General features: G+C 55.5%; 1 protein-coding gene across 3 annotated transcripts in view; it reads left to right on the top strand.

The window, feature by feature from the left end:
- Positions 1–15,442, top strand: part of SDK1 (sidekick cell adhesion molecule 1) — a 622,975-nt gene that overhangs the window by 538,643 nt on the left and 68,890 nt on the right. For all 3 annotated transcript variants that reach the window (XM_061153768.1, XM_061153766.1, XM_061153767.1), the window contains exons 26-28: positions 5,648–5,763; positions 7,003–7,192; positions 9,068–9,166. In XM_061153768.1, coding sequence (XP_061009751.1) covers positions 5,648–5,763; positions 7,003–7,192; positions 9,068–9,166 — 405 coding nt within the window. The remainder of the gene's footprint in view (positions 1–5,647; positions 5,764–7,002; positions 7,193–9,067; positions 9,167–15,442) is intronic.

Here is a 15,442-nt window from a genome sequence, read left to right as displayed (position 1 = left end):
AGTGGTTTGCAGGACCCTTGCTGGCCTGGTTTGCGCTCGTAAAAACACAAAAAAGAGTGTTGCCGACACTCTTTAAAGACACACATACCAGCTCTTTCCACAGGTCTGAAACAGTGAGGCTTTCCCCTGAAAAAAACAACATCTCTGCTTTCAGCTCACCCCAACCCCCACGCTGTCCAGCACTTGATGTATCAGGGGATTGCTCACCCTGGGCCACGTGGGCTGTTAGAAGTCACGCTCAGAAACCTTCCTGACCCCCACCCAAGACGGCTGAGATGAAGGCGGGCAGTCTGAGACAGGCAGCTAGCTGCATCAGGCCTTAGCTGTTTCCTCAGAGGCTTCCTGAGCCCGGGGCAAGTTCTGTCTTCTTCATGTCTTATGTGGTATACCTTAACCTTACACATTGTTACATACAAATCATATGTAACATTGACTTAGTTATATAACATTGATTCTAAAGCTAGAAATAAATATTAAAGTCTTTCATTACTGAAAGAGCATTAAAACTCCAAGTAGAGATTAAAATACCATTTAAAACAGTTTTTCTTAGAGAAAAAAAAAAATAAAACACAATCATTGAGTAAAACACTATGATTGAGGTAATAAGTAGGTTAGACGCTGAGAAAGAGAGAATTGCCAAACCAGAAGCTGAAAATGAGTGAGAATCTCAAAATACCACACAGAGACATTGACACTGACAGTATGATAGAGAAGTGAAAAGACATAAAGACTAGACTGAGACGGTCCAATACACATTCAGTAAGATTCAGAAAGGATGAGGGGGTGGTCAGGGCAATGAGAGGGAGGAAATACATGGAGATTATGGCTGAGAAATCCCAGAATTGAGGTAAGACACTGAATCAGACTGATAACAGGAATCCCGAATAGAAAAAATAAAAATAAATCTGCACCAAATTGCATTGCCCTACAACTGCAAAATACCAGAGCTAAAGAGAAAATCTTAAAAACATTTGGACCCAGGACAACTCACCTGCCAAGACCATTTGAAGCCAACTTCTCGAGAACAGCAGAGGCCAGAAGACAATGTGGAATAATAATCCTCAAGGAACTGAAAGAAAGTAACTGTCAACCTCAAGCTCTGCACTTACCTACAGACTTTTGTTGAGAAAACAACAACTAAATATCCTGTGAAGGTGAAGAAAGTGAAATTTTAAATGGAAAATAATATTTTGGGAAAAGTTTTCAAAGAACACTCAACAAAGACAACCAATGGCAAAAAGGCTGCCTCGAGAGTGTCTGTTTGTAAAAACCTCTCCAGCTGCTAAAAAGCCATCCTTACAGTGGTCAGAGAGAGGATGAGATGGTTGGATGGTATCACCAACTCAATGAACATGAGTTTGAGCAAACTCCAGGAGACAGTGGAGGGCAGGGGAGCCTGGCGTGCTGCAGTCTGTGGGGTCACAGAGAGTCAGACATGACTTAGCAACTGAACAACAACAACAAAAAAAAAAACAGTGGTCAGAGGTCATCACTCAGCATTTGGTGAAGAGGGTGAAGGGGTCTCCAGGGCACGCTGGTGGAGAGTCACAGCTGCTGATGGAGTCAGGAGGGTTGGAGGGAGGAGAGAAAGCCTGCAGACTCCTTCTGGAACACAGCAGCACCTCCGAGAAGACAGCCGTGTGTCCATGCTTTAAGAAGCTCAGTGCACAGACATGCAAAAAGCCAGCCGTGGAAGCACCACACAGAACTTCTCAAACCACATTTACATGACATGTCCAGTTTTGACGTGCGGTCAAGCTGATTTCATGACATCTTATGATATATTATAAGGGTAAATGAGACCCTTAAAATCAAAGACACTATATGAGACACAGCTGGTGCTGAGAGAGAAGAAGCCCTATAGAGGTGAGAGAGAAAATGAAGGAAAAATGCATTTTAAATGGTACTGTTTTTAATGAAAGGGGAGTTTCTAGGACTGTCTGAAAACTCAAGATACCAGGCTAGGAAAGGAGCTGAATCTCCCACAACTTAGGTAATGTGCAAGATTTTTTCCCCAAATCTTAAGAACATAAATATTTTGTAACTAAATGGCAGTTTTCCCTGGTGAGACTGGAATCGGCTGAAATTTTCATCCTGAGCACTACTGTTTGCTCAGCCTGTCTCCTCGTTGGGAACCCAGCTGCGTTCTGGGCACCGAGGCCGAGCTGCCACAGTTGCCCAGTTGCCCTCACTCTCTGGGGACACGATGGCCTGCCAGTGTGTGGAGGCACCTGTTACCACGTCTCAGAAAGTCATCTGTCACATGTGGGTCTACAGTAAGAACTGGGCACTTCTGGTCTCCTAGATGAACCGCAGGAGATAGTTAAGGATTGAGAGGTGGCCAGTTTGTGTTGCTATGACGATGGCCTCTCTCTTTGCAGAGAGACGGAAATGTAGAACTTAACGCTAGTGTCTTGATACAGTATACTTGCTCCTCTCACCTGGTTCTAAGTAAAGTGGAAAATGAAGTCGGAAAATTGTAGGTTTACCTTCGCTTAGAATGATAAGTGACACCTTTAATTCACAACTGATGCAACGTGCCAGCTTCTCGCTCAGTTGTTTTTTTTTTAATAAAATAAGCATACGTGTCAGCAATGTCCTGGTAACCTCCTTGGAAGTTACAACACCGAGGGGGAGCCCTTGATGGGTAGAGGACACGAGTGACGCCGGGGGAGCCCCCATGGACGGTACGGGGACTCAGGGTGGGGTATGCGGCCGGCCTGCTCCCTTCAGGGGGCTGAGTTCACCAGAAACCAGGAAGATTCCGTCCCTGTGATACAAATCTGCTCAAGTAAATTAGAGTGTTTTGTTGAATGATTGAATGATGGAATGAATGACCCTCTACTGACATAGCTGGGAAGAAAAAGTTAATCAGCCAGGTGAGCTGTCCAGCGTATTCTCTCCAGAACTGTCAGGAAGGAGGACCCCTGTGCTCGGGATGGACAGGTGCCAACAGCGGTGTGTGTGTGTTGTGGGGGCGTCAGCCAACCCACATGGCAGCCAGTCCACGCCTGGGCTCTGAGGACCATCAGTCAGCCTCGTCCGTCAGGCTGTGAGGACAGTCAGTCAGCCTCATCGGTCAGGCACTGAGGACCATCAGTCAGCCTCATCAGTCAGGCTCTGAGGACAGTCAGTCAGCCTCGTCAGTCAGGCACTGAGGACTGTCAGTCAGCCTCATCAGTCAAGCACTGAGGACCGTCAGTCAGACTCTGAGGACAGTCAGTCAGCCTCGTCAGTCAGCCTCATCAGTCAGGCACTGAGGACCATCAGTCAGCCTCGTCAGTCAGGCTCTGAGGCCTATCGGTCAGCCTCGTCAGTCAGCCTCATCAGTCAGGCTCCAAGGATCGTCAGACTCTGAGGCCCGTCAGTCAACCTCATCAGTCAGACTGTGCGGACTGTCAGTCTCATCAGTCAGGCTCTGAGGCCCGTCAGTCAGCCTCGTCAGTCAGGCACTGAGGCCCGTCAGTCAGCCTCATCAGTCAGGCTGTGAGGACTGTCAGTCTCATCAGTCAGGCTCTGAGGCCCGTCAGTCAGCCTCGTCAGTCAGGCACTGAGACCCGTCAGTCAGCCTCATCAGTCAGGCTGTGAGGACTGTCAGTCTCATCAGTCAGGCTCTGAGGCCCGTCAGTCAGCCTCGTCAGTCAGGCACTGAGACCCGTCAGTCAGCCTCATCAGTCAGGCTGTGAGGACTGTCAGTCTCATCAGTCAGGCTCTGAGGCCCGTCAGTCAGCCTCGTCAGTCAGGCACTGAGGCCCGTCAGTCAGCCTCATCAGTCAGGCACTGAGGACTGTCAGGCTCTGAGGCCCGTCAGTCAGCCTCGTCAGTCAGGCTCTGAGACCCGTCAGTCAGCCTCATCAGTCAGGCTCCAAGGATCGTCAGACTCTGAGGCCCGTCAGTCAGCCTCATCAGTCAGGCTGTGAGGACTGTCAGTCTTGTCAGTCAGGCACCGAGGACCGTCAGTCAGCCTCGTCAGTCAGGCTCTGAGGCCCGTCAGTCAGCCTCATCAGTCAGGCTCTGAGGACTGTCAGTCTCATCAGTCAGGCTCCAAGGACCGTCAGTCAGCCTCGCGAGTGGACAAGGGGTTGGGGGTGGGGGGGCGTGGTTCCTGCCTCCCGGGTGGTCAGGCCAGGGAATCCGTCCTTCCAGGCTCAGCACTCCCAGCAAGTTGCCCTGTGAGGCCCGGCCTGCCCCTGGGCCCTCTTTGGCGCCTCCATCTCCATCCCAAACCCGCCACTTGTGGAGCAACCGGGACGAGCTGGCCAACAACGGAGCAGCGTCTCCTCCAGGGCCTGCACGAGCCCTCTCATTTTTTCTTAAAGACTTGATTACAGCAGCGCCTCATTTCCTGGGGCTGCTGTAATCACGTGCCCCAGAGTGGTGGCTTCAAACAGCAAAAATATATTCTCTCAAGGCTCTGAAGGCCAGAAGGAGGAAAGAGGAGTGTGTGCAGAGCTGAGCTCCCTCTGCAGGTGCCGGGAGGGGTGGTCCTCCCCCCGCCGAGCTCCTGGAAGCTCCTCAGCTGTGGCAGTACAAACCCAGTCCTGCCAGGGGTTGGGGGTCTCCACACGTTCACGTCTGTCTCTTCTCAGGGATGCCAGTCCTGCTAGAGTAGGGCCCACCCCACCACCATGTGACCTCGTCTGACTAATTACATCCACAGGGACCCTGTTTCCCAATAAGGTCACATTCTGGGCCCAGAGGGTCGGGACTCAGCATGGGAACTTGAAGGGACGCAGTCCAACCCACAGCAAAGAGCACGTCAGTTTGGTATAGAAGCTCAAGGAAGCAGAGTTGGGGAGCTGTGTCGTGCAAACATACGTTACTTTCTGTCTTCAGACTGACTGACTACCAGAGGAGCCTTCACAGTGGCTGAGCAGAAAGAAGGCAGTGCTTATGCATGAGGCAGTAAATGAGTGAGTGAATGCGTGAGTGAGGGAGTGAACAAATGAGTAAATGAGTGAGGGAATGAGTGAATGAGTGACAGAGGACGTGAAGGAATGAAGGGATGAATGAGTGAGTGGGTGGACGGATGGATGAGTGAGCCAGTCGGCAGGCTGGTCCTGGGGGTGGTCACTGAGGTGTCACAGCCCCATCACATGTTATGTGCCCATGAGTTTCGTGAACTTGACATGTTCTCCTTTTCGACCATGGAGGCGCTGGGGGTGCTGGCACCCCCTTGGCCTGGTGCCTGTCACCCCCTCCCCGCCGAGAGGTGCACCCTCTAAGTCTCCCCTGCCCCCACCCCGGGCATAGATCGTAACCTCCTCTCCTCCTCTCTCCACCTGCCTGTCCCCCCTCAGTCCACATTTAGAGAGGTCTGTGAACTGTGTCTGAAAGTGAGGATTCTGTCTGAGATAAAAGTCGCAGTTCTCACCAGTTAATATAAGAATCAGACAAGCTTATTTTCTCTCTGGGTGGACTCGGGTAGCATGGAGCTCCTAAATACCCAGGATTTATGGAATTTGTTACTAATATTAAGGAGATTTACATTTCCATGATACCCCTGCAGGTTTAATCTGATCACTGCAAAACGCTCAGAGTGCATTGCTATTTCAAGGACAACTTGATTAGAAGGGTAAAAATTAGACCTTTATTTGTAGAAGCCTTTAGACTTCTGGAGCCAATCTCTTTAACTCATTCCTTGCAGTTCCTTCAGCCGCCCCTGAAAACGTGTCAGCCGAGGCCGTCAGCTCCACCCAGATCTTACTGACGTGGGCCTCAGTCCCCGAACCGGACCAGAACGGGCTCATCCTGGGCTACAAGGTACGTGCTCAGGTGACCTTGCCCGCCTGCCTCCACGGCCCGCGAGCTCGCATGGCCTGTGCATCGCCGGCTCTGGCTGTTTCCTGGACTCCACACCCCTCCTCTCGTCTCCCTCATCACCGTCTTGGGTGAGGGTCGGCCCACCCTGGTCGCGGGAGCCCATGCAAGGCGCTCTGAGCCCGTGTCCTCCCCCAAGACGGGCGGCATGGCGGTTGCGCCTTCCCATCAGCGGAGGCTGATTTTGTAAAATGCCGAGGACGTGTCCTGAGGCCCCTACACACGTGTCTGCAGGTGTCGTCACCGCCCATGTCCGTCTTGGGTGGTGGCCCCGGCATCGAGGCTTGGACACCTCCCGGCTTCTCTGGGAGACCTTTCTGGGCCAGCCCTCTGTGCTTTTACCCAGACCCTCAAAACCCCCCTGTTCTGTTCCTTCCGCTCCCCCAGCAGCAGGACGGACCTTCCTGGGTTTGACCGTGAGGCCCCGTGTGTCTCACACGCTCCAGCCCTCTCCTTGGACCGTCCGTCTTCTAGATCCCATTCTGTTTGCTCCTGTCCCCACGCCCCACCGCCACCCCGGGGCATCCTGATCACTCCCTTCTGGCCCCTTTGGATGCAGCGATCCCCTGGCCCAGCTCTGAGAGCAGCGCCCACAGCCCCACCTGGCCGTGGACAGGCCTCCCTCCCGACCCCCGCCCTTCACAGCCTTCCAGCTGCTGGTCCTGCGGGCCAGCTCCCAGGGGGTGAGCTTTGGGAGTGGGGAGCTGGCGGGCTGTGGAGGGGCCGTCTCAGAGCGGCCGCCTCTGCAGTGAGAGCAGTGAACGGCCCCGGGGCGGGGTGTCGGGCTCGGGGGTCCCCAGGTCGTCCGAGGCAGGAGGCCCGTCTCCTAACAACCATGCTGCCTAGGTTGGCCGCTGCTCCTTTCACAAGAAGCGGGATGTTTCTGTGTTCGTGTTGAGCCCTGGTTTTAGGGGCTGCCGCCGGGGACCTCAAATCCTGTAAAATTACAGTGAGCGTCTGGCTTGCCCAGCCAGCCAAGGGCTGGGTCATTGCTGCAGCCAACTTCCAGTCTCCAGGAAATTGCTGCACTTCCATCTTTCCCCAAAAAACGCCAGCGGTTAGGAATTAGATCCCCATGCCCTCCACTGGCCGCCCTGGGGGAGGACCCTGGTCCTCACCGGGTGAGCCCCAGGCCCCTCCTCACACCGCCTCGCCTCCCCGCCCTTCTTTGTCGCCGCTCAGATCCTGTTCCGGGCCAGAGACCTGGACCCCGAGCCCCGGAGCCACGTGGTGCGCGGGAACCACACGCAGTCGGCGCTGCTGGCGGGCCTGGGCAAGTTCGTGCTCTACGAGCTCCAGGTGCTGGCCTTCACCCGCATCGGGAACGGGGTCCCCAGCACGCCCCCCATCCTGGAACGCACCAAAGACGACGGTACGTCGGGGCCGTGCCTCTGCCCCCCGCCCCGGTTTGCTGTCCCCGTCCACACCCTTTGGATGGTGGTCATTTTCAACTTAATTTTCAGAACACTTCTTCTCCCCTCCTTTCCGCAGAGGAAAATGAAACAAAGTTGTTTTCTGACCACAGAGCGCTCCTACAGCCAGTTTCAGCCAGAGTGAGTGTTTACAGGTTAGCCGCAAGCCTGAAAGGCCGGATGGGCCAGGCCAGGAAACCTCAGGCCACTTCTGGTGAAAAGCCCTAGGTTCCCTGGGGTGACCCGCTCTCGTCTGCATAATGAGATCATTACAAGCCCCCTCAGAGTGCATGTTTGAGGGGCTGGGGTGCCCAGGTTCCCAACCCCAGAAACAAGTACCTCTTGACAGTTGTCTAAATCCTCAGGGATGTTTCTCCACTTTGCAGATGTCAGCCGCCCAAGGTTAGCTCCTATACACGATCTCTGTTAACCAGACTGTGGCAAATATTCCCCCCCCCCCCGCCCCGCCCCAGAAAAGCCAGGCTCAGATTCAGCTGAAAGTGAAGCACCAGAGATTTTCTTCAGCATTTTTACTGAAGGAATTAAATCAGCCTGGAATGCGCTCTAACTGCTGAGATGATACCCTCCTCCCCGTTTGCTGGGAGACGGCTCGGGAGCTGGGCCCCGTCTGGGTCAGAGGAGGGAGTGCCTCGAGCACTGCCCTCCCTCGGGGCTGGTCTCCGGGCAGCCAGGGTCCGAAAGGGACCCTGTGACCTGAGGGCCGTGTCCTCGCAAAACTGTGTGTTCTGTCCAGGACCACCCGAGTGAACAGTAACGGGACGTTTAATAACCGTCCCTCAAACTTGGGAAGGTATTCTTCCCAAAGCACAGGCAGCAGAGTCGTGGACCGATGTCTGTTTTCTGCCACAGTCGTGATATAAACTTGTTTCCCCTTCCCCTCGTTTCATCACGATGCAAGTGATCACCCTTGGGGACAGTGAGGGGCAGAAGCCACAGAAGACAGACCAGACGTCAGAGTTTCCCATTTGTGAATCTATCCTGGCATGTGAGCCCGTGGCCTCCTTCCATTTATTTCACCAAAACACAGGGTTCAGAACACAAGTTTATAATTTAAAATACCATTCTCAACTTACTAGCTCGAGGCAAAATTCAGCAGCCCTGGAACGACTGTAACACACGTCATTTTATTTCTATTTGATTGTTCCATGCCTGTTACCTCTTGCCTGGGAAGAGTCAGTTCTTAAGTTCCAATGAGAAGTTCCCACGCTGGCCACACATTTACTAGCTTGTCCATTTAAGTAAATATATTTTACAGTGTCTAGGACCCTGTTATTCAGTGGTGCCTGCATACATAGCTAGTTTTTGAATTACTGGTGCACCAGACCATGAAGAACTATTATATGCATTTGTGGACATCGCCTCTTGATTTTCTGGGACGCTGCAGGAGAGGGCTCGTGCATCTAAGAGGAAGGCCATTCTTGTAGCCGTGTTATTTGGTCAATCCCTGTAACCTCCATTGGAAGTTGGGAGGGACGTTCAGCCACCCTCTTCACCTGACACCTGCTGTGTGGATGTCCAGACCGGGAGAGGAATCAGCTCAGAGTGCCGAAGTCTCTACTCTGACTTGATGTGCCCTCTCCCATGCTACTTAGCGACTGTAGCGGCCAGCTTTCCGCAACACTCAGGACTCCCAGCAGTTCCTGAGCACTGCAAAAGTCACCTTCCCAAAACTCAGAGTGATTCACCCACGAGCAGAGTCGTCAGCAGTCGTGACTGTCCTCGGCCAGCCCACAGGACCCTTCGAAACCCCGCCGTGTACCCACGTGACATCCCTGGCGGGGAGATTCTCAGGTCTTTTTTTTTTCCCTGTTCAGCCCCAGGCCCGCCTGTGAGGCTCGTGTTCCCGGAGGTGAGGCTCACATCTGTGCGGATCGTGTGGCAGCCTCCAGAGGAGCCCAACGGCATTATTCTAGGTAAGGGAGCAGCGGGGATCACAGCTCAGAGAGAAATGACAATTAGATTGATTCCATCCATTTTTATTAGATGTCTAAAAGGTTAAAAAAAAAAAAAAAAATCCCATCCACAGCAGCCTGGCATTTTCTGAGCCGAGAGACCACAGCCCTGTGTCTCCTGCTCTAAGGGTTCTTTGCAGAATGAAATTTACATTCTGTTCACCCAGAATCTGTTCAGGGTTCAAGGCAGTACCATCTGTAATTGACCTTCCCTCTGCTCAGAAATAACCCAGTTATTTTGACGTGTGTTTGGAAAACAGCGGGCTGGCTTTTCACAGAAGATTCCCACGCGGGCCTTGCTCCAGGGTCCCGGAAGCGTCTCTCTTCTGCTGCAGGGCTTGCACCCAGGCCTTCGAGGAAGTTTCCCAAGTGAACTGCATGCTTGGGTCCCAGGGAAGCGGTTTGCTTTGAACTTGGTGTTCAGGGGGCCAGCTCTGATAACTTGGGTGAAGAGCCTTAATTTGCCCCAGTTTCCCAAAGGCAGCAAGTTTTATTTTTAAAGATCATCAGTCCGTTGATTTGTTCACCCTTTCACTGTGACAAATCCGGAGCCTCTGATGTGCCAGGTCTTGTGTGTAGGGGTGGGGGGCGGTGGGGAGAGGAGGGCGGAGGGGAGGCGGGTAAGGAGTGAGTGAGACGCTGGCAGGGCAGGTCCTCAAAGGGGAGACACCAGCGACAGGACTGCGGGATGTGTGCGCTCAGTCCCTCCTTCACATCCGACTCTGCAGCCGCATGGACTGTGGCCCGCCAGGCTCCTCTGTCCATGGGGTTATCCAGGCAAGAAAGCTGGCGTGGGTTGCCATTTCCTCCTCCAGGGGATCTTCCCGACCCAGGGACTGAACCTGCTTCTCCTGCGTCTCCTGCGTTGGCAGACGGCTTCTTTAGCACTCAGCCACCCGGGAAGCCCTCGATGTGGGGAGGTTCCACAGAACGCCCTGCAGGGCAGCGTCTCCTGGATCAGGGGCTCAGGGCTGGACGGTGTTTTCAGCCTGGAACTTGAGGATGAGTGTCGGTAAACAAAATATTGGGTCTGCTCGCCTGCAGGCGGTAAAGCCAATCTGACACCAGGCCGTGGAGAAGGCAAGTGCAGTGTTTACTGCCAGGGGACAAGCAAGGCGTCAGGGCAGCTGGTGCTCAAAACGCCCAACTCCCCAGGGTTTCAGCAAACGCTTTTAAAGGCCAGTGGGGGGTGTGATCAGCGTGCGCTGTACTGTGGCTGGCGGACAGTGAGGCAACAGGTGGGGTCACAGGGGTTGGCCCAGCACTCCTCAGGCTCCGCAGACCTGGGGGCTGAGTGCTCAAGGTCATCCTGCAGTCAGCGGCTCTCCTGCAGTGGGGTCTCAGCACCTATGGGACAGCTGAGGGACAGCACACACTGTTCCCGGGAGCTTCAGAGAGGGGCCCCAGCCCAGGATACAGGGAACAGGCTGTCCCGGGAAGACCCAGAGGGTCTGCTCCGTCACATGGGTGGGTTCCCGAGTCTTGAACCAAACGCTGCCTTCCGCCTGTGGGAGCATAAACATCCCTGGGGGGTGTGGGCCCGCCAGGCTGTGAACCGCTGGGAAGGTGTCGCGTCGCGTGCAGGAGAGGCCAGCGGCCCAGACCTTCCCACCTGGGCCTTTGAGGGCCCGTGTGTCCCCCAGGGCCAGGCCGGCCCTGAAGTACGGTCCTTCCTCCTCCTCACCCACCACAGACCCCAAATATGTCTGCTCGGGTTGCAGGTAATTTGACAAAACACTGCTTACAAATGGCAGTAAAACGTACCACTTACACCTGCTCTCCAGGTGAGGCTTGTAAGATTTTGTTTGAAAAAGGGTTTCACTTCATTTAAAAAAAAAAAAAAGTTTGAAAATCTGTGCCAAGGGAGTCCGCCAAGGACCTTGAGCAGCAAAGGGACATGATCAGATTTGTCTTCTGGACAATAACTGGCAGCCGTGAAAGGGCGAGCAGCAAGGCAGATACTGCCGAGCCCCGGCTTCATTAAGACATCCCAGGGCACGCTCGCCATCTGCACGGCTCGGCCCTGTCCTCTGCGGCCCCGGGAGGCGCTGCTGTGTGAGGACGGCACTCCCGAGCCAGGTCACCAAGGACCTGGACATTCTGGCCACTAAAACCACAACCATCATGGAGGAGCCTCTGTTGTGGTGTGCGTCTCAGACCCCATGCAGCTGAGAGGCCCCGGCCGGCTGGTCTGAGGCCCCGGGGTGGGCGTGGTCTGTGGAGCTGACGCTGCTCTCGAGGTGCCCGGAGCCCACACGCGGGCAGGGCTGCCCTCCTCTCTGCAGCCTGTTATGGAAGCAGCAGGACAAACCGTCTGATCACCGCCCACTCCCCGGGAGAGGAGCCCCAGTGTGCTGAGGAACAAGACGCATGTTCGGAGCAGAGATGTAAAGTCCCCCCGCCTGGCCCCCCGGTGGTCCCCCCCAACCCACCCACACACTCACATACACACACACACCCCACCTCGGCTGAGACCCAGCAGTCCCAGTTCTGTGATCATCTCCGCGCTCTCCGCAGCCCTCCCGAGCCGATGAAAATCGGTTCTGACAGCAGCGCTCTGCGGGAGTGGGCAGAGGAAGGCCTGCCCTTCCCTGTGTTAGCACACACAGACACATGCTCGGCTTTGTGACTGCGACTTTGAGCTGCTTCTTCCAGGACTTCTCTGAAACCCCGGCAGGGCTGCGGCCTCAGCCAGCGCTGGGCGGTGACCCTTCCCGAGTCCCCTGCCAGGAAAGACCCCCGTCCCCGGATGCTTCTCCACCCCTGAGAACCACATCAGAGGGCACCTCCGCCTGCTGCCTCCCCTCCCCACCCATCCCCACCTGGGCTGGGCTCTTCTCCTCTTGGCTCCCAAAGCTCCTGCGCCCACAGTCGCCACACAAGTCCCCCGCCCCCAGGAGCCCGGAGTCCCCCGTCCACAGAAGCTCAGCGGCTCACTTGAGAATCATGTCCCCTGCTTTTACTGGTCTTTAACTTTTTCTGAAAAAGCAACGTGTACAATGATAATTCAGACCACAATGCAGATAATTTAGATACCATTTCACAGTCGTCAGAAGCACAGCAGGTCTGATGGTCCCCAGGAGAGGTCAGGAGGCAGGGAGAAGCCTCACGCGCGCTCCCCGGGAGCACAAGCGCAGCTGCCGAGGGGACGACCAGGGCGGGTGCACCCCCCCACCCAGCCGCCCCCCTCCAGGCCTTAACTCTGAGAAATCCTCACTCTGGTTCGCAGAGCAAAACGCACAGAGAGTCACGGCAGACTGCTTTAAATAACAAGGAATTTAGAAAAGAGACAACTGGACACAACCCAAATGTCCATCAGTGAGGCGATGAGAAGGTGAACCGTGGTCTGTTCATACAGAGAAATCACAGAGACCGTTAAAGTAACGGCGCTCCAGGAGGTGCCATGAAAAAGCCTCACAAACATCTGTTGCAGGAAAAACAAGTTGCAAAAACATCCCGCAGCTCGAAAATGTCTCAGCACCCTTGAAAACTCTGCAGACACGACCAGTTGTCATGTATGAGTACACACCTGTGGTGAAGCTGAAGATCCAATACTCTGGCCACCTGATGACTCACTGGGAAAGACCCTGATGCTGGGAAAGATTGAAGACAAAAGGAGAAGAGGGTGGCGGAGGATGAGACGGTTGGACGGCATCACCAGTTCAACAGATATGAACTTGGGCAAACCCCGGGAGACGGTGAGGGACAGGGAGGCCTGGCGTGCTGCAGTCCGTGGAGTCGCAAAGAGCCGGACACGACTGAGCAGCTGAACAGCAATGTAGTGAAAGTCGCATGCGGACAGGCGCTGGTGGCCGGGGCTCAGAGCCCACCAGGGCCCCTCTGCTCCTCGCTCTAGAGTGACAGGCCTTCGTAGTAAGGCGGCCTGAGGTCCAGCTCAGGCATTGCAGACAGACTGGGGTGGGGGGGTTAGCTCACTTAGCCCCTCTGGGCCAGGCTGCCCGCCTCAGGGGGACCCGTGATCAGACCTCCCGGGTATCGTGCAGGGCACCGAAAACCCAGAATAGCCAGTGCCAGTCGGCGCCGGCTGGATGCTGTGGCCCTTCCGCACCTCCTCCCTGCTCTCGGACCAGAGCAGTCTCCTCCCCGTCGCTGTGTCTGCACTCAGCATTTCTCTGTGTCTGTCACAGGCGTGTTGCAGGGCTTCATTCTCCATCACCCTGGCGGCTCCAGCGGAAGGTTCCTGCTGAGAGGCAGCTTGGGGCCAGGTTATAGGACGCCCCCAAGGCACTGAGACGTCTGGGCGTAGATCTCTAGTCCCGGAGGTCCTTGAAAATCACAAAACCCCAGGTCAGGAGGGGGTCGGACTCCGAGGCTGTGGAACACAGCCCTCCACCTCCCCCGATGCCTTCTAGGGCTGTGAGGCATGTAGTGGTAATTGTAACAAACGTTGTCTGGGTAACCTGTCACCCGGATATTATTACCGCCAGCGCACCAAATTGTAGATGCTGCAGAAAGACGGGAAAACAATTTCTAAAGATTCAGATTGGTGTTCACAGGGGAGAAAGGAAAACATCTTTTTTCAAGACTCACTTTACGTCCAGGGACCTAGAGTCAGCGTCCCCACTCCTGCGGCGTGGCCTTCTGAGCACATAAACATCTCTGCAGCGAGAGCTTTTGTAATCTGTATCAAAAACATGTTCCTTCATTTCCGAAAGAGATTAACAGCATGAAATACTGGAGGCGCCTACAGGGAGAAACACTTGCTTATTTGCGTAAATATTTTACCGGGAGAGCTCGCAGCATTTAGAGCCTTCCTTAGGGGTTCGGGGGGGCCACCCGAGAGCGGTCGTCCCCCCCTCCTCATCTGCTGCTGCTTCACAGTCACTCAGGTGCTGCGAAGCTCGAGTGACGCGTGTGCTCCTTGGGCCGCAAGGGTCTGTCCCTCCAGACAGGCCGGATCCCCACCTCCACGCGGTTAGAAGTTGGCCTGCCTGTGGGAGCCGAACCTTGACCTTTGGCTTATTACAAACAAGGGTGTAATTAGGGGGACTCTGCTGAGAATTAGGGGCCCAGCTGAATAGGATCTGTGTTAGCAAACGCGTGGTTTTCTCCACTGTTGTGTTTGTCTGCCCCCCACCCTCACACGGAGAGACTGCAAAACCAGCAGCCCAGGCGGCATCCGGGCTAGGCTGACGCTTGCCCCCCGGGGAGACTCAGCCACTGTGGGTCCCCTGAGTCAGGGGTGGGCACTGCGGGGCCATCGCCACCCACAGTGCCTTCGGGGGGTCAGCAGCCCCGTGCCCTCCTTGCGGCTTTGGCCTCAGGGCCCCAGGATGGTCCCCAAACAGACAATGGACAGAACTCTCAAGTGTACACCGTTTGTCTATCCAGGAACCACCCAGTCCTTAGAAGGCCTTGCCACCACCTGGGAGGTCTGCCCTCGACTCTCCAGAGTCGATCTGGGGTCTCTCTGTCAGCTCCTTTGGCCGAGACGCCTCCCGCCCCACCCCCCGCAAAGGCCCCCCATCCTTGGCTGCCTCTTCTCTGACTCTCCCCTACCCCCCCGGCCTTCCCCGCAAATGGCTCGGAACCCGCCTCCAGCCTGTGGCGCCCGCCTCTTTCCCTCCTGGCTTTCTAGCAAGCGACGTGTCCTCATCTTCCGGGTGACTTTGAGCTGCTTGGGTTTCTGCAGCCCATCGCTTTCCACCTGCATCCCCGTGGGCCGCACGTGGCCGTGCCCCTCTAAATGCCCCCGTGGCCCCCGGGACCTTCCACTGCGGCCGCCCCCAGCCCTCTCCTCCCGCTGGGGACCCAGATCCGCGTTCCTTCCTCACGCAGACACACCCTCTGACCTCGTAGCTGAGACTCAGCTCCTGTTTCTGAGCTTGCTGGACCCGGGATCAGATAAGGAGCCTTTTCCGCCCAAACACCCCCGTCCTGCCTGGCTCCCGATCCATGTTCCCGAGCGTGCGGGCCGGCGCTCGGCCACTGCTCTTACCTGCTCCTGTGCAGAAGGCTCTCTCCTGCTGGTCGAGCCCGTGTCGAGGTGGGTAGGGGCGTTCATCCTCATGGTCACGGCACTGCAGAACGGGATCGCAGGGACACGGTCCCTCTTCTAGGGCAAAGGACAGGAAGGTGCTCCTAGAGTCCAGGGCTGAGGCGTTTTCTCCCAGGCGCTCCTTGTGACCTGGATCAGAGACCAGCCCAGGTTTCCCATGGTTCTCCGGAGTCTCCTGGAGCCCTCGGGGCCCAGGCAGAAACGCCCCATCAGTCCAA

The sequence above is a fragment of the Dama dama genome, chromosome 10 (genome assembly GCF_033118175.1).
Source record: "Dama dama isolate Ldn47 chromosome 10, ASM3311817v1, whole genome shotgun sequence".
NCBI classification, from domain to species: Eukaryota; Metazoa; Chordata; class Mammalia; order Artiodactyla; family Cervidae; genus Dama; species Dama dama.
Note: the sequence above shows the minus strand (reverse complement) of the source record. Positions and strands in the feature narration are given on the sequence as shown.